We start from the raw sequence: 27,136 nt of genomic DNA on the forward strand, positions 1-27,136 counted from the left end.
GTCATTCAATGTCCTTCTTTGTGGTAGAGGTCATAAGTTTGGGACATGCTGTTGGAGTAGCCTAGGGAAATGCCATATATTCTGTAGGTAGTACACACTGCAACATTGTGCACTGGTGGTAGGGTAGTTAATGGATTGCCAATTAAGTGGGTCACTTTGTCCTTGTAGAACCATATAATCAAATTTAATTGTATTCTGCAGAGTTCAGTACTTCTAATGCCAGCATTTATTTTCCAAGTATGTGCAGCGTAGATGCAAAGAGAAAAGAAATTCAGTATTTAAAAATAGTTTTCAATTGTTTGTTCTCCTACATTTTAAATGAGCTAGGACAGTTCTACAGATCACAACAGAAAAAGTGCTGCTAATTATTGAAAAAGCAATGTACAAAATTAGGAGTCTTTGATGTGGATTTTTAACAGCAATGATCCTTCAAACAGTCAAACCATTGTCCAAAAGTTTGAATCATGTGCTAGAAGTTTATAGCTGACAGCTTATTAATGCAGAAAATGACAAATGCAAGCAAACAGTTATTAAGTCAAGGAGTGCCAAACAGGAAGTTGATTTAATGCTTAGGATTATAAATTCATAATTTATACCATAAATTATCTGGAGAATCAAGTGAGAAACTTATTAAAATCTAACTTTTCATGTTCTTCCCATTAAAGTCTTCTCCAAAAGTCCTGTACATTTATTACGCAATGATGCAGGCATCTTGAAGTGGAGCAATCCAAGGGAATTCTTACAGAGGATTTGCTTCTCTTTAATTGATGACACTGTAATCAGGAGATTTCAGTACTCACAACATGCACTCAAATGTTAACTGCTGTTTTAAATTTTAAAAAAAATTCCACTGATACTTTATAAGTTAAATTGGGTTATAAATATGTCAAGAAGTGCATCCTGGGAACATCTGCTCCAAAATGGCTTTCTCTGGATTTACTTGGAGAGACTGCTTTATTATGAATCATATGGAAATTCTTAAAATCAAAACTGGACACCAATGCCTAGAAATTGGATTGCAAGGATTTTTGGTGCCCTAAAACATGGTTCCATTTGTCAATAATATCTGATCATATCCTCCACAAAAAAATCATTAATTGACCAAAATCCAGTTTGAAATGATATTAGATGCATTACATCCAGAAACAAGAGCAAAGATGTGAGTTTTATGATTCCCAACAAGAATTCATCCACTTTTGTGCACCTCCCAACACTGCTGAGAAGCATTCAGAGAAGGGTGGGTGTCGGTCCTTATAGACACACACACCTTGCCATATAGCAGCAACACACACTTTGGTTGGCATAAAGGAGACAGGCTGTAGGGGAAAGGACAATAGCTCAGACAACCATTTGAAAAGATGTACAAGTCCTGCTCAATAAGAAATATGCTAGAAGGGATGAGGGTGAGGGGAACAAGGAGACCTGACAGATCCAACATGAGAAGGGCTTGACAGGAAATGGCTTTGGGAGTGAGAATCCTCACAAAATGCGGCAATATTGAAAGAAATTTGATGATTTCACAAGATGTGGCAAGATGATCTACACATCACTGTTTACATCTGCAGAATGGAGATAATGTATAGGATGAGCTAGACACCATTCCATCTTTATCATCTCCACTTTAGGACTAAGATCTCCCCAGCATCATTAATTGAAATATAAAGTTGCATTTGTGCATACTTGGTGTTTTAGGATAAAGTCACCATTGCCTCCTTCACTGAAGCATATTAGAGGATTGTTTTCGTTAGCCACCTGGAAGACAAAAGTCCTCTACTAACCAACATCCATGGAACAATTCCACCTCCAGCAGGTATGGTACAGTGCCAGCGACCCGAGTACAATTCCGGCCACTGTCTGTAAGGAGCTTGTACATTCTCCTCGTGTCTGTGCGGGTTTCCTCCAGGTGCTCCGGTTTCCTCCCACATTCCAAAGACGTACGGGTTAGGAGTTGTGGGCATGCTATGTTGGCGCCGGACGCGTGGTGACACTTGCGGGCTGCCCCCAGAACACTCTACGCAAAAGATGTATTTCACTGTGTGTTTCGATGTACATGTGACTAATAAAGATATCTTACAAAATTCATGATAAGACCCCAGGCATCTGTGAATCACTTTCCATAACTCAAAAGCTACCTCTCAGCAAAGGCAGACAAAATTCACCATTGTCTCCTCTGCCAGCACAGCCTTTGACCAACTGAGGAAAAGAACCAAGACCTAAAACCTGGTCTACCATGCTATAATAATCCCAACACTTCTATATGCTTAGGAGACATGGACAAACATATAATTGGCACCTCAAAGCACTGGAGAAATAACATCAATGCTGTCTCCACAAAATCCACCAAATCAATTGGCAAGATAAGTGAACCAAAATCAGCACTTGTCCCAGACAACATCCCCAGAACTGAGACTCTGATCACACTCAACCAGTTCCAGCTGATGGCCATAAATACAACAGGATCTAGATCAACTGGGAAAGTGAGCCAAGGAATGGCAGATGGAATTTAACTTGGAAAAATGTAAAGTGTTGCACTTTGGGAAAGTTAAACCAGGGCAGGACTTACACTGTAAATGGCAGGGCCCTGGAGAGTGTTATAGAACAGAGAGACCGAGGGGTACAAGTAAATTGTTGCCTGAAAGTGGTGACAGAAGGAGCCAGGGTGGTGAAGAAGGCATTTGGCTTGCTTGCCTTCATCAGTTAGGGCATTGAGTACAAGAGTTGGGATGTACAAGACATGTGTGAGACTGCACTTAGGAGTATTGCATGCAGTTGTGGACTTATACAGCATGGAAACAGGCCCTTCAGCCCAACTCACCCATGCCTATCTAAGCTACTCGCATTTGCTTACCTTTTGCCCATATCCCTCTGAATCTTTCCTATCCATGTACCCATCCAAAGGTTTTTTTAAACATTATAATTGTACCTGCCTCTACCACCTCTTCTGATAGACGCAGAAGTCAACTGGCATCCCATTTGTTAACATTACACTGGAATCCTTGCTCAAAATCCCACTTGTCAAGTAGGCTATCTCCATACTAAATCCCCAGTGAGGTGCCTTGCTCCTGCATGTACAAACTTTCAAGAGATCTTCCCTACCCTGGATGTTGCAATGCCCAGGAAAGGCTTCTGAAGGCACAGCAGGTATACAGTATCCCCAACTTTCCGCAGTGTGAACCCAGCACCCAGAGCGTTTCTCTATGCCTCAACCCTGCAACATTCAAGATACACTCCACCTCTCAAAACCAAAAGTTACCATGAATAATTCCCCTTCCCTACCACATTTTCACATGCATCCTTAAAGGAAATCATGGGATCATTATCTTCATGCCCACTAATTTTTTCTCATAATATTTTTATCCTCATCAAGACAAGGGATGTGAGTGATCCCATTATATTTTTGCAGAGAAAATCAGTGTCAGATGCCTTCAACTATCACAAGTATATTGATAACATGGATTACAATCTGCAACAGACAATGAGATTAAATTGTGCTGGTCGGTGTACAGTGGCCTATAATCAAAGTAATTTAAGCCCTTGGAATTGCATGTAGCTATGAAGTTTGCATCACATCAAGAGTTTTAAACTATTGTGTGCAATATTTTCTCTGTGTACCTTTAAAATCGTTCCATGAGAACCTGTCACCTGTATTGCTTAAATTCTTTTGTTTTATCTTTCATCTACAGGTGGAACATGGCTAGAACTGACAAAATCCTGGCCTTTATTCAAAGCCTAAACATTCACCTGAGCAACACAATAAAATTTGGCCTGTTGGGTGCAGTGGTTCTTTTTTTTCTGATATCTATGATAATTCTTGGATGGCAGATCTACCTCTGCTGCAAACATGGAAAAACAAAGAAAACAAGAGGTGGGTTCTGGATAAACTTTCAAAAGGAGATGTTTGAAATGGTTCAGTGCCTAGCACCTCATATCAGTCCTTACCTACACGACTCTTTATGTATGGCAGAAATCCATGTATTGTAAAGAAAACATCATCACCTCTCATTAATGGTAGCATTAAATTATTACGTGACACTACACTGGGATAGTAAGAGTCATATTCAGGAATCAATGAGATCCAGATAATATTTCTGTTGTTTTTCATAAGAGATAAGATATCTTTATTAGTCACATGTACAGCGAAACACACAGTGAAATACACCTTTGCGTAGAGTGTTCTGGGGGCAGCCTGCAAGTGTCACCACACTTCCGGTGCCAACATAGCATGCCCACAATTTCGTGCCAACTTCATTTCCAATTATGTGCCATTGCCTTATCTTAGCTCCCACCTTGGAGGTGTTGCCACAACTATGCTATCTTAATTAGTCCCATCCTAATCAAGATATGGGGTACTGTGGTTATGCTGTTTAACACAAAGAACTGTGTCCCTCCACTTCTTGTGACATTTGAAAAATGGTAGAACATGAAGAAAGGCCAGTAGCAATCTTCACTCAAGGAAGACAACTAGTTAGATGAGAAGCAGGTTCATTTCATTTCCTCCTCCAAAACATTTACACAAATTACAAAAGTGTCAGAAAATTACACAAGATTAGTACAATGTACTATAGAAGCTATTGTGATTAATTTAACTTCACATTCCTTGACCCAGTGACAACACAGTATTTATGTGGATGGCCCAGTTAAGGTTTCAGTCTGCATATTTTTCACATATTCTTCCAATGCCTTAGAAGGAAGCTCTTCAGTCATTGAGTCTTTGGTGGATCTCAGAGCATTCCCATCAAATCTCTTCCCCCATTCATTTCCCTGAAACCTATTCTCTCTCATTTACCCATCAACTCATCCTAATTCTCCTGGTATCCACCTTTACCATGGGTACTTTACAATAGCTAACTAACCTATCAGCATGTCCTTGGGATGTGGGAGGAAACTTGATCACCCTGAGAAGACCCGCACACTCATGGAGAAAATGTGCAAACTTCACAGAGATAGCATCTGAACTCAGGATCAAAGCCAGGACTCTGGAGGCATAAGGCAGAAGCACTACCTGCTGCATATGGAATTTGGTGATGGTAATGCCATTAAATGTCAGAGGGAGGTAGTTAGAATGCATCATTGATGGAAATGTTGTGGTTTGGTACATCATCCAAAAGAGGAAAGTAGTCCAGATCTTGATGCATTTGGATATAATCCTCTCCATGACTGATTTGTATTTGCCCCTTTTGAAAGCAAGTATGATATCAAAGAGTGCACTTTCCTTCTGTGGGTATCACCAAACACTCCACAAAGTCAAGGTGTACACATTGCAATGTATAAAACAATGCTGTGAGTTGGTGTCTTCTTCCAGGACACTCACATCCTTCAAAATGCTGCATCGGCAAAAGTTATATTCCAGGTAGCTACAAGTTCCCACAAAATAACCATCTGATTTTAATCATGTCATTAATGTATATTTGCTGTGTAACTTTCAATCAATATTACATTTATAGCTACAAAGATTGAATCCAAGAAACATTATACAGAAAAAAGCAACTTATCAACACGAAATAACTCTTCAGACTTTCTGGCTACATCAGATAAAGATGAGTATTCGGATATGAAAATCCACAATTACAAGGCAAGTAAATTTCAGGATTGTTAATGTTCTTATTGTACTTAATGATGAAAAATGTATATGTTAATTAATGCAGTTGATGTGTGTATGTGACTTTTTTTTTAAGGTATACAGGCTCCAAGAGAGTATACAAAAGCTAAATCTTTATTTTCACTGTTATCCTGATGGTCTTAAACTGATACAATCAAATGAAGATCTTGTTGCTGAATCAAAGGATGAGCTTACAGGAAAATTAAGATTTTCTCTATCATATGATAAAAAACAATCAAAGTTACAACTGACAATTTTACAAGCATCTAATCTTCCTGCTCGACATGCCAAACAGAGTACTGACTCATTCATTCGGGTAAAGCTATTGACCAGTTTACCTCAGTACCAATGTATTCTTCACCAATGGGACACAAAAATCGTGAAGAACACCAGATATCCCTGTTTTGGAGACCATTTTACCTGTTCTGTCGAACGGAATGTCAGCAAGAAGGCTACTCTAAAACTTGAGGTATTTTAAACTTTTTTCCAATACTTAAATTCTTTTGTTGCCATTTTATTCTCAATTATTGTCTCAGTTCATCAATCATTTTACCAGTATGAACAAGCCACTAAATTTAAGGTTCAGATAAACCAATCTAGGACATTAGGGTCTCTCATCACTGTGTACCCCTCCCATTGTCAGGCTTTGGATTTATGTGAAAATCACAGAGTAGAAACATAAAAAATAGTAGGAATAGGTCATTCGGCACTTCGATCTGTCATTCAACATGATCAGTCAAATTCAGTATCCTGTTCCTACTTTCTCCCTATATCCCTTGAAGTTTTAGTATTATAGAACCATAGAACCATACAGCACAAAACAGGCCCTTCGGCCCACCATGTTGTGCCATCCATCAAACCACCCTCACACTATCTAACCCTTTCCTCCCTCATATCCCTCTATCTCACATTCCTCCATATGCCTATCCAACAAACTCTTGAACCTGTCCAATGTATCTGCCTCCACCACCACCCCAGGCAGTGCATTCCATGCACCAACCACTCTCTGGGTGAAAAACCTCCCCCTGACATCTCCCCTGAACCTCCCACCCATAACCTTAAAGCCATGCCCTCTCGTCTTGAGCATTGGTGCCCTGGAAAGGAGGCGCTGGCTGTCTACTCTATCTATTCCTCTCAATATTTTATATACCTCTATCATGTCTCCTCTCATCCTCCTTCTTTCCAGTGAATAAAGCCCTAGCACCTTAAGCCTTTCCTCATATTCCAAACGCTCTAATCCAGGCAGCATCCTGGTAAATCTCCTCTGCACCCTCTCCAACGCCACCACATCCTTCCTATAATGCGGCGACCAGAACTGAACAGAGTACTCTAAGTGTGGTCTAACTAGAGTTTTGTAAAGCTGCATCATCACTTCGCGGCTCTTAAACTCAATCCTACGACTTATGAAAGCTAACATCCCATAGGCCGCCTTAACTGCTCTATCCACCTGTGAGGCAACTTTCAGTGAAAGTTATACCCAACTCCTTCTGGAATACATTTAATGATTTAGCCTCAACTGCCTTCAGTGGTAGAAAATTCCACAGGTTCACCATCCACTTTGGGTGAAGGAATTTCTCCTATTCTTCATCCTAAATAGTTTATCCTATATCCTAAAGACTGAGATCCCTGGTTCCGGACACCAAACCATTGGGAATATCCTATCTGCATCTACTATGCACAATCCCTGCTGGGTTTTATATCTCAATGAATTCCCCTCTCGTCCTTCTGAACTCCAGTGAATATGTATTTTATATATTCTAGATTTCCTGATGACATAGGAGACTATTTCAGCCAATTAAGTCCATGCTGGCTCATCAAACAATCCCATTCCCCACTGATTTTCCCTGTGACCTATACAAGCCCAATTGTCCCAATTTCTTTTCATATATTTGTCCGCCAAACCCAGGAATTTGCCTGGTGAAACCTCACTGCACTCCCTCCATAGAAAGAACATCCGTTCTCAAATAAGGAGACTGAAACTGCACACAATTCTCATGGTGTAGTCTCATCAGGGCCCTGTACAATTGTAGTAATATATCCCTGCCCCTGTACTCAAATCCTCTAGCTAGGAAGGCCAACATACCGTTTGTTTTCTCAACTGCCTGCCGTACTTGCGTGCTTACTGGTGTACAAGGACAATCAGGTTTTGTTGCATCTCCCCCTTCTTAATTCATCATTCACCCAGATAGTAAATTGCCCAACTGTATTTCTTAGCTCTACCCATACAGATTCCCCATCATCTGATCTAATGTATTTCGACACTATTGTATTAATCTCCTATTTAACCAGCAACACTACCCCGCCTCCTTTCTCTTTGTTCTGCCCTTCCTAAACATTGAATACCTCTGAATATTTAGCTCCCATTCTTGGTCCCCTTCAGCTTTAATCCCAAATATATATTCCTTTTTATCTCTATTTGCTTGGTTAATTCATCCACCTTGTTGTGAATGCTCCACATTTTAGTTTTTTTTTATATGTATATAATTCTTAGTCGCCTGAGCATTATTTTGCGCTATGGCTCCATTCACCTTGATTTTTCTGCCTTCCACTTTTGCTTTACCCCTTCTTTTGAATGGGTAGCTGCTGTATATCATTCACCAAAACAGAGATCACAGCCCAATGTGAATTAATAAATATAATGCTGGAGTTCCTTTGATTCTGAATGTTTCTGTTCTCTGTACAACATATGGTTTAATTTTGAATTTTGTAAACTTAGGGTACTTCTATACTTCTTTTTCTTTAACAACTTTTTATCAGTAACATTTTATCAGTGCCACATAAGTACAGTACATTAAGGTAATTTATACAATGTTGAATATTATATAAACAAATCAAAGTCACAATTAAAAGCCATGTATCATAATGGTTTTGGATTATAATACCAAATGTCTTGTCAGGAAACTTTATCGTAGTACCTTGTCTAATTAAAGCAACTTGGCTGGCTTTCGTAGGGTAACATGAACCAAGTGGCTGATGGAGTGTTTACTTCTACTTATTATTGCATGATGACAAATAGGTTAGTAATCAAATACCTTAGTGAACAAATAGCTTTGATTGCTGCTAATGTCGAGTTAAAGCGAATCATCAAAGTACTCTCACCTTTCACAGGATAAGTTAACTAAAGTTAATTGGTACCCTAATATAGTGAGAGTCAAAATATTAATTCCTAAATTTTAGAAAAAGCACATTAGCTTTGAAGCCCATGTGGCTGAAAGTAACACCAAAAAGCCTGCCTTCTCATAGATGACCAACAATAATTAAGGAAGTGAAGGAAAATAATTATATTTTAAAGCAACAAAGACATATGGCCCTGCCCAAATCTTCCAAACATATGGGTGATGTCTGAGAAATATAAAAATGGAAATATTAAACCCTTATTCCAAAAAGGATATAAGGATTAACAATCCAGTACTACAGATAGGTTAGTTTAATGTCTGTGATGGGAAAACTTCTGGAGACAATAATCAGGGATAGAAAATACCAATCACTTGGAGAAGTATGGACTGATTAGAGAAAGCCAGTATGAACTTGTTAAAAACAAATCGTGTCTAATGAAAGTGATAGTTTTTTTAAAATGAAGTAACAGCAGAGGTTAATTGATCAAATTCAGTATCCTGTTCCTATTTTCTCCCTATATCCCTTTAAATCTTTAGTATTCAGTATAGTATCTAACTCCTTGAATATATTTAATGATTTGGCCTCAACTGCTTTCAGTGGTAGAGAATTCCACAGGTTCACCACCCTTTGGGTGAAGAAATTTCTTCTCATTCTTAGTCCTAAATGGCTTACCCTGTATCCTTAAGACTGAGATCCCAGGGAAATGCAGTTGATGTGATATATATGGATTTCCAAAAGAGAGCTGATGAAGGTCCATGCCAAACAAGATGCCCCCTCCAAGCTTGTCCCATTTGCCAGCATTTGGCCCACAACCTTCTAAACCTTTCCAATCCATGTATCTGTCCAACTGTCTTTTAAAAGTTATTATTGTACCTGCCTCAACCACTTCCTCTGGCAGCTGATTCCACAGATACCACCCTTTGTGCAAAAAAGTTGCATCTCAAGTTCCTCTTAAGTCTTCCCCTCTCACCTTAAACCTATGCCTTTTATTTCTTGATTTCCCAACTTTGGGAAAAAGACTGAGTGCATTCACCCTATCTATGCCCCTCATAATTTTATACTCCTTAATAAGATCACCTCTCAGTCTCATACACTCTAAGGAATAAAGTTCTAGCCTGTCCAACCTCTCCCTATAACTCAGTCCATCCAGTCCTGGCAGCATCCTTGTAAATCTTTTCTGCATTCCTTCCAGTTTAATAACATCTTTCCTATAGCAGGGTGACCAAAACTGAATACAATACTCCAAGTGCAGCCTCACCAGCGTCCTGTATAACCGCACCATGACCTCCCAACTTTTTTACTCAAATGCCCTGTCTGATGAAGGCCAGTGTGCCAAAAGCCCTCTTCACCACCTTGTCTACCTGTGACTCCATTGGCAGTGAACCATGTAATTGTACTCTAAGGTCTCTCTGATCTACAACACTTCCCAGGGCCCTGCCATTCACTGTGAAAGTCCTACCTGGATTTCACTTTCCAAAATGCAACACCTTGCACTTATCCAAATTAAAATCCATTTGCCATTCCTCAGCCCACTTACTCAGCTGATTAAGATCCCCCTGTAATTTTTGATAACCTTCTTCATTGTCCACTATACCACCTATTTTAGGTGTCGGCTGCAAACCTGCTAACCATGCCTTGTACATTCTTATCCAAATCGTTGATATAGGTGACAAACAACAATGGGCCCAGCACCAACCCAAGGCACACCACTAGTCACAGGCCTCCAGTCCAAGAAATAACCTTCCACCCTCACCCTCTGCTTTCTACCATCAAGCCAATTGTGTATCCAATTAGCCAGCTCTCCCTGGATTCCATGAAATCTAACCTTCTAGAGCAGCCTACTATGTGGAACTTTATCAAAGGCCTTACTGAAGTCCATATAAACCACGTCACTGCCTTGCCCTCATCAACTTTCTTGGTCACCTCATCAAAAAACTCAAGTTCATAAGACATGATCGCCCATGCACAAAGCCATGCTGACTTCCCCTAATCAGCCCCTGTCTTTCCAGATGTACATATATCTTACCCCTCAGAATCCTCTCCAGTAACTTACCTATCACAGATGTTAGACCTTCTGGTCTAAAGTTCACAGATTTTTCTTTGCCGCCTTTCTTAAATGAGGGCATAACATTCACTACCCTCCAGTCTACCGTGGCTGATGATGCAAATATCTCAGCCAGGGCTCCCGAAATTTTCTTCTCTAGCCTCCCACAGTGTTCTTGGATAAACCCTGAAGATTTGTCTACCTTCATACCTCTTAAGATATCCAGCACCTCCTCGACCGTAATGTGGACTATCCCCAAGACATCCCCATTTACTTTTCCTAGTTCCAAAGTCTTCATGTCTTTCTTCACGATGAAAACCGAGGAGAAATATTCATCAAGGACCTTGCCCACCTCCTGCAGCTCCACATAAAGGTGTCCCATTTGGTCTTTGAGGGGCCCGTTTCTCTCTCCAGTTACTCTTTTTCTCTTTATGTACTTATAACATGTCTTTGGATTTTCCTTAATTTTTTCTGCCAAAGTTATCTCATGCCCCCTTTTTGCCCTCCTGATTTCCTTCTTGAGTACACTCCTGCATCCCTTATAGTCCTCCAGAGATTTGCTTGATCCCAGCTGCCTGTACCTGACCCATGTCTCTTTCTTTTTCCTGGCCAGGGCATCAATATCCCTCATCATCCAGAGTTCCCTACTTCAGCCAGCCTTGCCCTTCACTCTAACAGGAAGATGCAGACCTTGAGCTCTCACTATCTCACCTTTAAAAGCCTCTCACTTGCCTGTGGTCCCTTTGCCCACAAACAACCTACTCTGCAAGCTCCTGTCTCATACCATCAAAATGCACCTTGCCCCAATTTAGAACTTGAACCTGTGGACCAGTTCTGACCCTTTCCATAACTATTTTAAAACTAATACAACTGTGGTCACTGGTCCCAAAGTGCTCCCCCACTGTCACCTCAGTCACCTGCCCAGCCCCATTACCCAACAGTAGGCCGAGCTTTGCCCTCTCCCTAGTAGGGCCCTCTATATATTGCCCAAGGAAAGTTTCCTGAAAGCACTTAACAAATTCCACCCCACCTAAGCCCTTAACAGTATGGAAGTCCCAGTCTATGTTAAGAAAGTTAAAACTCCCTTCTATGACAACCCTATTATTCTTACAACTCTAAACAATTTCTCTGCATATTTTTTCTTCTAATTCCTGTTGACTATTTGGGGGCCTGTAGTACAACCCCAACAAGGTGATCATCCCCTTCTTTTTTCTCAGCTCCACCCATAAAGCCTCACTAGATGATCCTTCAGTAATTTCATCTCTACCACTGTGACATTTCCCTTAATCAAAAATGCAACTCCCTCTCCTCTCTTTCCTCCGCCTCTATCCCACCTAAAGTACTTGTACCCCAGAACAGTAAGCTGCCAGTCCTGTCCCTCCCTTAGCCACATTCTGTAATGGCTATAATGTCCCAGTCCCACGTAGCTAGCCAAGCCCCGGGTTGTCCCTTACCCATCAGTCCCCTTGCACTGAAATAAATGCAGTTTAATCCAATAGGCTTTTCTCACTCCCTGTCATTCTCCTGCCGGTCACGCCTATTCAACTTGCTGTCACTGAATTCTGCATCACTTTCCAGCATCCCATTTACCACCCTGCTGCTTGGGATCCCACCCCCCTGCAATCTAGTTTAAACCCACTCTAGTAGCACTAGAAAACCTGCCTACCAGGATATTGGTCCCCCTCCAGTTCAGGTGTAACCCGTCCCTCTTGTACAGGTCACCTCTGCCCCAGAAGAGATCCCAATGGTCCAAAAATATGAATCCCTGCCCCCTACACCAATTTTTCAGCCATGGATTCATTTGCCATATCCTCCTATTCTTACCGTCACAGAGATTACTACCCTCAAGGTCCTGCTTCTTAACTTCTTCCCTAGCTCCCAATATTCACTCCACAGGGCCTCATCCCTTTCTCTACCCATGTCATTTGTGCCAACGTGCACAACTGTCTGCTCCCCTCCCCCTTGAGAATGTTCTGTCACCACTCCATTACGTCCTGGACCCTGGCACCAGAGAGGCAACACACCATTCCTTTTGAAGCCATAGAATCTCTTGTCTGCCCCCCTAACTATTGAGTCCCCTTATCACAAGAGTTCTCTCTGCCTTCACCCTTCCCCGCTGAGCCTCAGAGCCATGCCACAGACCTGGCTACTGCTGCCTACTCCTGAATGGTCATTCCTCCCAACAGTATCCAAAATGGTACACTTGTTTTCAAGGGGAATGGCCACAGGGGAATCCTGCACTATCTACCTATTCCCTTTTCCTTTCCTGGCGGCCACCCAACTACTCACTGCCTGTACCTTAGGTGTGACCACCTCACTAAGACTCTCATCTAAGATACTCTCAGCATCTTGGATGATCCTGAGTGCATCCAGCTCCAACTCCTTCATGTGGTCAGTCAGGAGCTGCAGCTAGACACACTTCCCACAGGTGTAGTCCTCAGGGACACTGGAAGTCTCCCTGATATCTCACATGCTGCAGGAGGAGCATGCTGCTGCCCTAACTGCCATATGAATGCTCTAAGACTAAAAAGGAAATTCAAGGAACCTTACCTGTGCCTGTCTCACCAAAGCCTTGTGAGCCAAAGTCTCTTTACTTACCACTCAAACACTGGCCCACTCTCATAATGGCCATTCCACCGTGGCCACTCTTCTAGAACCTGCTTTCCTTTTATTGGCTGATGTGTATTGAGCTGTGAGGAAGATAGTAACAGATAAAAAGAGTACACCAATAGGCTGGGGCAACAGACAGGTAAGTACCAGATGAAACTTAATGCTGATAAATGAGTAGTGTTACACTTTTATAGGAAGAATGAAAAGAGGTAATGTAAACCAAAGGACACAATTCTAAAAGGGACACAAGAACAGAGAGATCTGAAGGTAAACGTGTTTCATTATTTGAAAATAGCAGGGTAAGCTGAGAAAGTGGTTTATAAAATCAAGACCTTGGGCTTTATAAATAGGTCATAAAGTGCATGAGCAAGGATGTCATAATGAACCTGTATAAAAACAAATGGTTTGACCACAACTGGAGTATTGTGACTGGTTCAAGGAATATAAAGGTTTTAGGAAGGATGAAACAAAATATATTACATCAATTCTAGGAATAAGGGACTTGTGTGGTAGACTGGAGAAGCTGGGATTGTTCTCCTTGGAACAATGAATATTGCAAGGGTATCTGCAGAGTTGTTCAAAATCATAATAGTTTTAGATAGAGCAGATAAAGAGAAACTGCTCCATTTGGCAGACTGGTCAAGAACCAGGGACACAGAACAACTGCGATTAGCCAGAGAACCAAAAGTAACACAAGGAAAATTACTTAATGCGAGTAATTAGGTCCGGAATGCATTGTGAGAGGGAGTAGTGGAAGCAGTTTTAATTGTGTTGTTCCAAAGACAGATGGATAGGTATTTAAAGGGAAAGGATTTGCAAGACTATGGGACCAGTTGGATTGTTCTTACATCAATCTTCATGAACTTGAACTGAATGGCCTTTATGTATGGTAACAATTCTGTGATATTCTGTGAACAAATATACGTCCTGCATGCCATAGTAGCTACATGATTATGTAAAACTATAATCTAATTCTATCAAAAAAATTCTCTGAGTAGCTTGCTAATCAGTTTAATAAATTATTGAGAGGTAATCATGTATAAAGAGCAAAAGGTGGGGGTAACTACTGCTCAGCTGAGTTTATCACGAAGAGTATGGCTCAAGCAAAACTGAGATTCAGTGATACAATCCCTGCAGTGGTTTCAGTAAGATCTGCTACAAAGGCAGATGGCTTTCATTGTCAAGGGCCATTTACCATGGTTCAGAAAACCACTGCAGGATCTTCAACAAAGCACTTTTACACCATCCATCATTAATGCTTCGAGTATTTCCTCTCACTCTCATGTATGAAAGGAACAGTTCAGTGTTCAGCTCCATTTACACCTCCTCCAATAATGACCCCTGGACTATGAACAGTTGACAAATGACAGGTAAAATTCTCATATGTAAGATGATAAGCATTTCAAACAATAGAAAACTCAGACACATCCCCTGATCTTCAATGGTACCCAAACAACCCAACAATCAACATTTTGGGTCACCACTGGCCAGAAGCAATAATAGCCAACCACAACATTGTGGCTACATTGGCAACAATATGACGGAAGACAGTCACTCCCTTGGATTGACACAGCTGCTACAATGCTCCATCACAGGTAGACAAGGTAGTGAAGAAGGCACATGACGTGCTTGTCTTCAACAGACAGGGCACCGAATACAAGAGTAGGGACATCATGTTACAGCTGTACAGGATCGCTCCTGGAATATTGTGTGTAGTTCTGTTGCCCTACTATAGGAAGCATGTGATTAAGTTAGAGACAGAGCAGAAAAGGTGCACAAGGATGTTGCTGGGACTGGAGGGCTTGAGTTATTTGGAGAGACTTGATAGGCTGGGACTGTTTTCCCTGAGGTGAAGGAGGCTGAGGGGTGACCTTATAGAAGTTTATAAAATCATGAGGGGCATGGATAAGATGGATTGTCACAGTCATTTTCGCAGGGTAGGGGAGTCTAAAACTACATGGCATAGGTTTAAGGCAAGAAGGAAAAGATTTAAAGGAGAACCGAGGGGCAAGTTTTTCGTACAGCACATGGTGGGCATATGGAACGAGCTGCCAGAGGAAGTGGTTGAGGCAGGTCCAATTACCATGTTTAAAAGACATTTGGACAGGTACATGTATAGGAAAGGTTTAGAAGGATATGGGCAGGCAAATTGGACTAGATCAGGACACAATTGGTTTGGCATGGATGAGCTGGGCCAAAGGGCTTGTTTCCATGCTGTATAACTCTATGACTCTATCTAGGACAGAGCAGTTTGCTTGTTCAGTTATCAAAGAACCGAAACCTGCACTCTAACACTAAGTACCCATGTGCATACTCTTGATCAACTAAAAATTTTTACTCCTTCTCTTCCTACCATTTCTAAGTAGTTCAACATTTGGTGCTCACAAAAGCAGAAGCTACTCCTGAAAGCAGTGTAGAATATCTGGAAAGTAAAAAGAATTTTTTTTAAAGTAGTTATTTTGATTGAATCTTTTCTTTAAATTTAGTTACCCGACTCCCTCTGCTCTTCTGATTTTAACTACTCACAGCTCTACTCAATGGCTGAGAGACTTGTCTCCCACTGTTGTTCTGTAATCGTATTTGAGAAGATGTATGAATGAAGCTATAGTTAATGATCTTTGCAGGGTTCTACCATTTCCTGTTCAACTACTCTTCTGACCACCATAGCCTGTAACAGGATTAAAACAGAAATCTTTTGAGCACCAATTGGTATTTTATTTCAAACTTTTAGGCTCATGTTTAAATTTAGCAGCTCTGTATTTTTCTGAAGTTCTCCAGCAAAGTTTGAAAGGAGTCAAAGAAAACAGCTAAATTATTACATTAATGGAATCACCAGACATATGGTTTCTTAGGGAGGAGAAACTAAATAACAAATGTATTCACAGATTTGAAATCTTGGGTGTTGTTACATAATGGACTGGATCAATTAGTCCAGCAATTTCCTCAAATTTTTCAGAAGCTGACAACATTTGAGTTGCATTGGACCAGCACACAACAGCACAATATAAGGACGTCAAGAAACAGACTGAAGGCATATCAAGGCTGCCCCAAGGTTCAGTGATCCCTGCCTTAGTGAAATGCTAGGGGCTGTGAGAGCCTGCAAAGACATCACAATCACGTTTTTGTATATAATGTTAAAACCTCACTTCACTAACAGGATAAAAACTAATATTAGTCTTACACCAACAAACAAAAGGTGACAGTCTGGGTAATGCACCTCTTGTTGACATTTAGTGAGCTGTTTTTTTAACTTCAGTCCTTTGTGCAATATGATTCCTTGTAAATAATCTCTTGGCAGGTCTGGGATTTTGACAAATACTCACGATGTGATGCATTAGGGGAAGTAAGGATATCATTCAGCAGCTTGGATTTATCAAATGCAACTGAATTCTGTGAGGACTTACAGAGGGTCCAAAAGGTATAAATGTTGAAATTATTTTGCCTTTCCAATACATTAGTATATTTTATGCCTATGCTATTCAGTATTAATTGAGAAATAAGTTTCTCAGTCGAATTACAGAAGAATTTGAGATGAAGTAATAATGATCTGAACCTATAATTTGCTACAAAGTTTAATTTGTTTCTTAGAGGTGTTTTTGAGGTGATGTCAGGGATTTTCCACAGAAGAAGAGGAAAAGAAATATCTATTACAATCTCCTTTCATGCTTTCATTCTATTTGAACTCCTTCATTTGCAGAGTGGAAGCTGGGATATTCATGCTTTCCTAAATGGATCAATATCTTACAACAGGTCAAGTATCAAATAAATTATGAGAACACTTGTGAAGGAGACATGAGCAATACATGTCCAATAGTCCCAAATGAAGCATGAACTCACAACAGTGCAATTTGATATTTGCAAGGGTTACACATTCAAGAATCAGGTTATAGAAACATTCTAAAATAGCAGTTTGAGCAACAGATTTCATAATTACTTAAAACTGACAAATGATGGAACAACTAAAGCACATGTGTAAACAAATGTACAATCATTTTAATTATATTTGATTCCCTCAGGACATCATTGGAGAAATATTTGTATCTCTTAAATATCTTCCAACAGCCCAAAAATTAGAAGTTGCACCACTGAAGGTGAAAATTGGTTGCCTAAGCAACAATCAAGACACAGGTATAAAAGCTCTTATATTTATACTACATTATCCCAGGCCATTTTAAGATCAAAACTTAGAATTTATCAGCCTTGTTTTCATTAAAGTTTGTATTCAATGAATGTTCTGTCTCAGGTGAATTTACCTTCATGGTTCTTTCATGATTGATATATTTTCTGTTTAAGTCTGGAATATTACGCATCTTTGAAAGTAAAACGCTGCAATGCTTGAAGTCTGAAATAAAAACAGAAAATGTTGGAATTCCTCAACAAGTCAAGCAAAAGATGTGTGAATGGCTTTTACTAATCCGAAACATTTACTTTCTCACAGATGATGTTTGATCTGCTGATAATTTACAACATTTTCTAGGTTTTTATGTATTACATTGAATGGATTAGGGACAGAACTATGGGTCAATATGTTTATGCAATGATATTGTTGTGCCATCCAAAGATCTTCCTAGACCAGGCTGACACAGTGTGCAGCAGGTAACGCTGCTGCCTCACAACTCTAACAATCCAGGTTTGATGCTGACTAGGTTTGATGTCTGGAGTTTCCACACTCTACTTGTGACCACCTGGGTGTTCCCTGGGTACTCTAGTTTTCTCCCACATCCCAAAGGTGTGCTGATTGATAGGTTAAGTGACTTCTGTAAAGTACCCCTCCTATGGGCGGATAGTGGGAAAATCAAAGGGAGTTGGTGGGCATGTGAAAGAGAATAGATTAGAGAAAAATAAGTGGGAGAATGGAATTAATAAGTGTCTTGAGAGATGACGTACACTTGGTGGGGTGAATGGTCTCCTATATCATTAAAAATATATGAAATATGAAATAAAGTAATATCATGCAGAGATACCACACAGACACATGGTGCTCTATGAGGTTTGTGCACCACCTAGTGGTTGTATCAGTGGTGGCACATCTCAAAACCTCCAAGGTCCAAAATGCAATGCAGAGCAAGCAAAATAAAATGGAAAATACAAATCACAGATAGCAAGATCTATTTTCTATCCTGATTTTATGTATTTAATCAATTCAAGAATTGGTTCCTGTTTTAATACACGTAGAAACATTTTATAATTTTATTGCTTCTAGAAAACAAATATAGAATGGAGAAGTAAGAGACTGCAGATGCTGAAATCTGGGGAAAAACACTGCTGGAGGAATTCAGTGGATCAACTGTGGAGGGAAATGGACAGTCGACATTTCAGATTGAGACTCTTCACCTGACCTGCTGAGTTCCTCCAGCAGTTTTTTTGCATAATATTTAGAATATGTAATTCATAGAAGCAATTAAACAAAACATCGATTCCATGGAAAAATTGAAAGAACAAAGTTATAATCTATAACTTCTATTTATGATACATGATTTTTTTAAATTCACTTTATTGGGATTTCCATGTGTAGACTTACTTTGATGCAGTAACCACAAAGGTGCAAAATTTACTGGAAGGATAAGTGAACCAACATCAGCTTCTCCTTTCAGGTTAACATCTTAGGTACTGAGGCCCACGTTCATTTACAGAAAGGTAGTTGGGATATTCATGCTTTCCTAAAAGGAGGAAAGCTAAATCAATATTTAATAGCGAGTCAGAAGTAGCAAATAAATTGCAAGGCACTTGTGACAAACCTGAAATGGAGCACCACATGTCTCTTTCTGCTATCTCTACTAGACTTCTTTATTTCATATATTTTTCATGACATAGGAGGCTGTTGGCTACATGTAGCAGTTAGTGTAATGCTATTACAGTGCCAGAGGCCCAGGTTCAATTCTGGCCACTGTCTGTAAGGAGTTTGTACGTTCTCCCCGTGTCTGCGTGGGTTTCCTCCGGGTGCTCCGGTTTCCTCCCACATTCCAAAGATGTACGGGTTAGGAAGTTGTGGGCATGCTATGTTGGCACCAGAAGCGTGGCAACACTTGCAGGCTGCCCCCAGAACACTCTACGCAAAAGATGTATTTCACTGTGTGTTTCGATGTACATTGGGCAGGCCACATCATTCCCTTGCCCAACACCAAACTTCCAAAATCGACATTCTATTCCAAGTTCCGTCAGAGGAAGAGATTATCAGCCGTACAGAGGAAGAAATTCAACAATATACTCTAAGCCTCCTTGAAGGAATGCAACATCCCCACTGACTCCTGGGAATCTCTGGTCCCTGACTGCTTAAAGTGGGGAAGGAACATTTGGGATGGTATCGAGAACCTTGAGTCTGTGCATCAGGAGCACACAAAGACCTTGTGCAAGAGGCAGAAGAAGCGAACCACTTCACATACTTCCCACCCTCCTACTCAACAGCCCCATCTATGGGCAGGTCTGGAGTCTGTGGTTCCCATATTGGCCTCAGTAGCCACTTAGGAACCCACAAAAAGAGAGTGGAAACAAATCATCCTTGATCTCAAACTTCTTTCTAAGAAAAAGGAGGAGGAGAAGAAGCAGCAGCAATGCTGGGACGAGTACTGAATGAAAATTAAGAAGATCCAATACAATTGGAAGTATTGAATGAAGGCACACATACATAGTAGAGCAAAAAGATTCGACTGAAAGGACAATGTAGGACTGATCACATGAGAAACAACTTCATGCTGTGTAATCATCACTTGTATTAGTCTACTGGGCAGGTTTGAATACAAAACCTTAGACCTAGTTTGATGATCTAAATAATATTTTTTTTAGATGGTTTAGTAATGGTAGTATACTCAGCTTTGTGATTCTAGCACAGGACTAGATAATTAGAGGAGACAAGTTATGACACAAAATTACATTAAGTGTATAATTTGTGAACAGGGACAGAGCAGGCACTGTAGTGTAGCAGTTAGTGTAACGCTTTACAGCGCCAGCGACCCGGGTTCAATTCCGGCTGCTGTCTGTAAGGAGCTTGTACGTTCTCCCCGTGTCTGCGTGGGTTTCCTCCGGGTGCTCCAGTTTCCTCCCACATTCCAAAGACGTACAGGTTAGGAAGTTGTGGGCATGCTATGTTGGCGCCGGAAGTGTGGCAACACTTGCGGGCTGCCCCCAGAACACTCTATGCAAAAAGATGCATTTCACTATGTTTCGATGTACATGTGACTAATAAAGATCTTATATTATCTTAAATAACATTGAGTGATGGTGGACTGCTGTGAAAACTTAATTGTTCACTACTGTTCTTCAAGGAATTGATCCAGCCACCCACCCTGGTTGGGCCTTTTTTTTTGTCCTATTCATTCACGGGATGTGGGCTTCACAGGCTGAGCCAGCATTTAACTGACCATCTCTAATTGCCCTTGAGAAGGTGGTGGTGAGCTGCCTTCCTGAACAGCTGCAATCCTTGAGGTGTGGGCATACCCACAATTCTGTTAGAGAGAGAGTTCCAGGACTTTGACCCAGCAATGGTGAGGGAATGGCGATACAGCATGGTGGTGCCTTCGAGGACAACTTCCCTGTGGCAGTGTTCCCATGCCTTTGCTGCCCTTGTCCTTCTAGTTGGTAGAGGTTGGAAGGTACTGTCTACGGATTCTTGGTGAGTTGCTGCAGTGCATCCTCTAGATGGTACAAACTGCTGCTGCTGTGTGTCAGTGGTGGAGTGAGTGAGTGGTTGTGGATGGGGTGTTTATTAAGCAGGCTGCTATATCCTGAATGGTGTCAAGCTTCTCGAGTGTTGTTGAAGCTGCACTCATTCAGGCTACACATATGTCAGCACTGCATGGGTGACTTTTAATGTCTCTCCTATTGAGGGGAAGGGTGTGGTGGTGGGGGGGGGGGTGGAGTGGGCGCAGGAAAGAGGAATGGACAATCAATATTTGTTGCCTCTGCCTTACATAACCCAAGAAGAAATAAAGAAAACTCTATTTGTGTTTATCTTCTGATAATGATGTCTGTCTTTGATTGACTTGAAGAGAAACAAGTGAAGGCAATGAAGTGTAATAGCATGGACAGTTTAGTGTAGAATGACATGTAAAGCAATTTCCTCTGAATCAGACAATCTGAGACAGTACCATTCCATTGAATTGTGCAGCACAGAAGGAAATCATACAGATTGTTGAGCCCATCCCTGCAAATTTTTTTTTCCAAGTATTTATTCAATTCCCTTTTGAAAGTTATATCAAATTGGCTTCCAGATTTTTTTAAGCCAGTGTATTCCAGGTCAGAGTAAAAAATAAGTCCCTTCTAGTCTTCTCTGTGTTTCTTTTGCCAATTACTTTAAATCTGTGTTTTCTGGTTCCTGATGTTTTTACCAGTGGAAACAATTCCTTCTTATTTGCTATTCAAAACCCTTAAGGATCTTGAAAGCTCCAACTGCAGCTTCGCAGAGCCTTCTCTGTTCTTGGAGGAAAATCCCATTTTCTATGGTCTCTCCATATGTTCCCGTTGCTACTTAAGTAAATCTCTTCTTCACCATCTGAAAGCCCTTGACTTACTTCCTACCACATCATGCCCATAGTTGTACACAATACTCCAGCTGAGTCCCAACCAGTGATTACTAAATTGAAAAAGTTTGTTTTCTGGAAGAATGTTTTTATAGCATTCAATAGAAAAGCATTCCAAATTAACTTTTTTAAAAAATTTCAATATTGGTGCAGAACTAGACATTAGTATCCGTCATCCAATTAAAACACAGTGGAATGATCATGAAATAAGGAGGTGAACCAATCATCTGAAAATAGATTCATTCATTTTGCCTACCCCACTTTATTATTAAGACAGAGCCCTGGTCACCCTAAATTCCTGAACCCATTTTGTGGCAAATATCAACAATCCTAAAACTAAGGGTCGGTTTCTATTTGGCTCTTCTATGCATTTAAGAATTTGTTGAAGGTATGGAAAATGACAGATATAAGGTGTCTCTAACAGCTTCTACAAATATATTTCAGTTCACCATCAGTCACTATTATTTACTGGTCCTGGTTAACAAATGTTTTAGACTATCTTCATAGTTCAAATCAGCCTATGAGGAGTGAAAGATTCAACCATTGCTTTAAAAAAGGAATTGATTGGTTGAGGGAGAAAAAATAAATTGCAAGACCACATGGAAAGAGCCAAGGAATAGTTCTGACTGAAATGCCTTTGTAAAGAACCAGCATTGATTTGAGGATCCAAAAACCTCCATCCTTACTGCAATAATTCTATGGTTCTAGGATTTTTATTGTAAGTGGTTGGTAAATATCATGTGCAAGCAAAGTGAATATAGAGACAGGAACAAGTCCATGAGCAATGAAGCAGTCATATAGTACTAACTGTACATCACTCCTCCCCACCCACCTCTTACACACACACACACCCTCCACCCTTCCCCTCCCACCTCTTACACACACACACACCCTCCACCCTCCCCCCCCCCACCTCTTACACACACACCCTCCCCCAGTGAATCATAGTTGAGAAGGGGCATATTGCTGCATGAGCCAGTTTGGCATTGCAGTGAAAACTCTGGAGATTTTAGTTAAAACATTGCTGTGCTGAGCAGTATAGGAAAAGAAGCCAATTCTTTTGCAATCATTAAGGAATCTGCAATAACAAGATTAACCAGTTAGATCAATTTAGCTGAAATGTGGTAAGTGGCAGTGGCAAAAATAGGACTATCATCAGGGCAGGTGGTTGTCATTATTGGCCTGTGATTTGTGAGATGGAGCAGTATTAGAACATTGAACAGCTGTTCCAGAAATACCCTCAACATTTTTCAATGAGATCATGTCTAATGTGTTACCTAACTATATAAAACTGCCTTTTCACATATCTGCTATTACTCTTACTTGACAAAAATGCACCAGTCTCTCATCTCAGAAACTTGGGTGCACTGAAACATAATTCAAAGGATTACATGGTTAATTGTTCACAGAAAATAAGTGTATCATCTTAATTCTTTGAGTAACCTGCAGGTGAAGAGCTGAAGAGACTCACAAACTCAGAGCTCAACAGAGCATGGCTGATCATTCCATGGACTTCTCCCAAACTGGTTGTACAGGCCTCTGTTTCAAGCCAGGCAACAGCTGATGACATCACAATGCTTCACAAGCCAACAGTCTCAAAGCAACAGTCTCCCTTTTATGACCAATATTAAGCAGACTACACAACTCCTTTTCAAAAGAAAAGGCAGAAGAACATTATTTACATATACACAGCAACTTTGGACCACAGCGGTCTTAGTCTGTTCTCCTTAGGATGTCAAGTGGTCATCACCTTCAGGATTCATCAGAACTTCAGCTTGCTGTTCTCACTTCCTCTGTAGCTTCTTCACGTTCAACAGTTTTAATTATTTCAAGCATATTTTGAGAATCTATGCTGGGTTTTTGCCCACATTTTAACCTGAATCTCATGGTCACTGCCGAATTCAAAACCACTTCCTAATGTTCAATTACAGAAGACAACCAAAAACAGTCTCCTCTACAGAGTAACTAGTTTGATATGAGCAACTGGTGATGTGTCCCTTTCCAAAATAAGATCCCATCTGGATACAAGGGAAAGTGGCAAACTGATACAGTGTGATAGGAAGTAAAGATTATTACTTAACAAGTATTATTGTGACTATAAGACAAGATTTCTACAGGGCTCAAGGCTCAAGACTTACTTTTTCTAACATGTATTAATGATTTAGACTTATATCTGGGGGACATGATAAAGGTGTTTGCAAATGATACAAAAATTGGCCATGTGGTTGACAGTGAGGAGGAAAGCTTTAGACAGCAAGAAGATCTGGATGGTCAGTTCGGCAGTATAGAAGCAAGCAGAATTCAATCCAGAGAGATAAGTAGCAGTGCATTTGAGGAGGCAAGGAAATATATGATAAATGGGAGGCTATTGAGAGATACAGAAAAGTGAAGGGACTTTGGAGTGTACAGGTCCTTAAAAGTTGCAACACGGGTAAAAAAGTTGTTTAAAAAGACATATAGGATGCTTTCCTTTGATTCATAGAATTATGCAGCATGGAAACACATTCTTTGGCCTAACAAAATGAATGCAAGTTTCTGGAATCCTCATCTATTTCATCTGGTATTCTTGCCTGCCTTTAAAAGTTTCCTCTAGAGATTCATTGGTCACGTCAGTAGAAAGATCACACTTATCATCAGTTCCACTGGGTCCATCCCGACTTCCTTGTCCTCAGCTGAGAAATTCCAACCTCACAGCAGAATCTCTCTGGTCTCCTCAAATGGCACAACTACAGATCCAATGTGCTTGGTCTCTTGATCCATAATTCCAAGAGGTATTTCTGTGGCAAAGTGTGCCATGTTATTTAACACATGTATTGGATGTGTATAATTTTGGTTTCTATTTTACATTGAGTGGGGCTAATTGTTCTCCTAGTTTGCTATATTGTTTCACTGCTTCTATGTTGAGGGACTTGTGATACCGATTTCAGTTGCTGAATGTTTAAAGGTAGAGTCTAGCCCGATATCCAACTGTGAATGATAATTTCTGTGTGGTATGTATTTGTTATTTAGGGGTAGCTTTCACAGCTAATAAAGATTGGGGTGCATGTTAAAGTTTCATGTTCCCATGGGCTTAGTGCAAAGGTCACACATTAAAATCTTGCTTACGTAATGAAAAAAGACTTGCATTTATAAAGTGCCACTCACATTCCCCTCAGCACATACCAAAGCATCTTTTAGCCAGTGAAGTGTAACCACTGAGTAATAGAGGAGGGCAATCAGCAGGGCTGAAGAACTAGGTTTATTCACCAAGGAAATCCTGTCAGTCCAATAACAATATAATTAATTCCACGTCCAAAGAGAAGTTAGATTTATCATAGTAATCTATGTTTGAAAATATTATCAGAAATGCTTCTTGTTGTAATGTAACAAACTCCTCAAGATTCGGTGACCATGATAATTAAAGCTATAAAGTTAAAAAAGGATTTACTTCATTCACTTAATGAATGTTTCTCTACTTCTCACTGTAAAATAGACAGAAATAATTATTGAATTAGCAAGGCAAGCACGTGACATGGGAGATGGGGGAAATGTTGTGTTGGCACATGGCTGGGTCAGGTCACGCTGGTCTTCATTCTTGTGATTCAAATAGTGTATTGAACCTGAAAGAGCAAGGAAAATTACTAGAGCAGTCAAAAAATAATCTAAATAAGTAAAGAACATTCTTCTGAGTGGAATTTAACTAGAATTAATTGCTTATCTATTCAGCTATTATATTACGCTGATGAACACCAGGTATGAGAAAGCTGATGATTATCAGAGGTCTCTCTAAGGTTGTAATAGAAAGGCAAAGTGTAAGGGTAGGAGAGGATTCTCCTGCTCTGTTGCCAGAGAAAGGCTCTATTGAGAAATCAAAAGTGATTTTCCCAATTAAGGGGATATGAATATGTTCTCACAAATACTAAAGGAAGCTTTGACCGAACAAAATATTTACCAAGGGAAAAATGAACACGAGGATTAAGAAAAAGAATAATATTTATCTGAACATTAAAAAGTGATCAGTGAATCATAATGGTGACAATGAGCCAAATGTGGAGACCGCAGAGGGAGAATAATGGTGTGTGGAAGGTATAACAGCAAGGAGAAAACCACTATTTGCTGTTTACCCATGCCGCTATCATCTCTCCCACTTTGACCAATAATCTGTGTTGTCACTTCATCTTTTCTGCCCTCCACTCTATCACAGACCTTTGTCCCTTCTCTGTCTATCCTCCTTTCTCTGCATCTTAAATCTTACTTTTATCTCTAACTATTTTCTAATTCAGATGAAAGGTTAACAATCTGAAACTGCTTCCCTGCCCATGGATGCTTTTTCACCTAAGTATTTTCAGCATTCTCCATTTTATTTCAGATTTCCAGCATCTGCAATACTTTGCTTCTCATTTTAAACTCACTGCTTCCTGCTGTGATCTTGCTGCCTTCAAACTCCATCCTTGTCCCTACACTCAGTCACTCACTTACTCCCACACTCCTGGGTACGATACGCATCTCCACTCACTATACTGCAAGCTATAGACTTTAGTCTACCATTGGTATTACCAGAGCTCAGTGTGACAAGGCCACAATATCTCTTCTTTGCCTCCATGCAAACTTTTGATTGACTGCACTCTTGTCAAAGGCTTTAGTTTATTCTTAACAGTACACATGCAAGTTTTAATTGTCCAACAGATGTGTATTTGTTTAAATTTGAAAAATAGCATAGATTAGACAGGCTGATTCTTAAGCTATTTTTAACTAATTCTGCTCTTAAAATCCAAATCATTCCAACAGAAGCATATCATTCCTGAAAAAATATTCATTGCACTCATGGATAACCAATGTTGTGAATTATTAACTGGAATACAAATACTATATCAATAGTGAGGCTGTAGTCATTTCCATTTTTTACTGTTGATTGCTTTAAATCCCAGTTGGTTCAATATGACTTGTTTACTCTTTTTCCTTTTAGATATTTACACAAGAGTAGATTTCTACATCAATCAACACAAGATGAAGCACCAGAAAACACCAGCAAAACCAAAGTCTGAAATAACTGTGTTCAATGAGGTTATATTTTTCACTGTATCAGATTCTGTTATTAATCAGTGCATGATTATAACTTCTGTGTATGAAATTTCACTCAAAGACAGTACAAGGCAGCTTTTAGGTCGTGCATACATAGGGAGGAAGAAGTCCAAAGAAGATGATCATTGGCTGTCCATGCTGCAGTCCTTGCGGCAACCTGTGTCAGAGTGGCATCCACTTTTAATCTAA

The 27,136-nt window shown here is 40.1% G+C and overlaps 1 protein-coding gene across 1 annotated transcript; it reads left to right on the top strand.

Moving 5' to 3' along the window:
* The first annotated feature begins 1,118 nt into the window (after positions 1 to 1,118).
* syt19 (synaptotagmin XIX) lies at positions 1,119 to 27,136 on the top strand. The gene is made up of 7 exons (XM_052029680.1): positions 1,119 to 1,159; positions 3,684 to 3,865; positions 5,445 to 5,572; positions 5,676 to 6,068; positions 16,669 to 16,788; positions 17,387 to 17,498; positions 26,832 to 27,136. The coding sequence occupies exons 1-7, from the start codon at positions 1,119 to 1,121 to the stop codon at positions 27,134 to 27,136; spliced, it is 1,281 nt and encodes a 426-aa protein (XP_051885640.1).

Source organism: Pristis pectinata, chromosome 14 (assembly GCF_009764475.1).
Source record: "Pristis pectinata isolate sPriPec2 chromosome 14, sPriPec2.1.pri, whole genome shotgun sequence".
NCBI lineage: Eukaryota > Metazoa > Chordata > Chondrichthyes > Rhinopristiformes > Pristidae > Pristis > Pristis pectinata.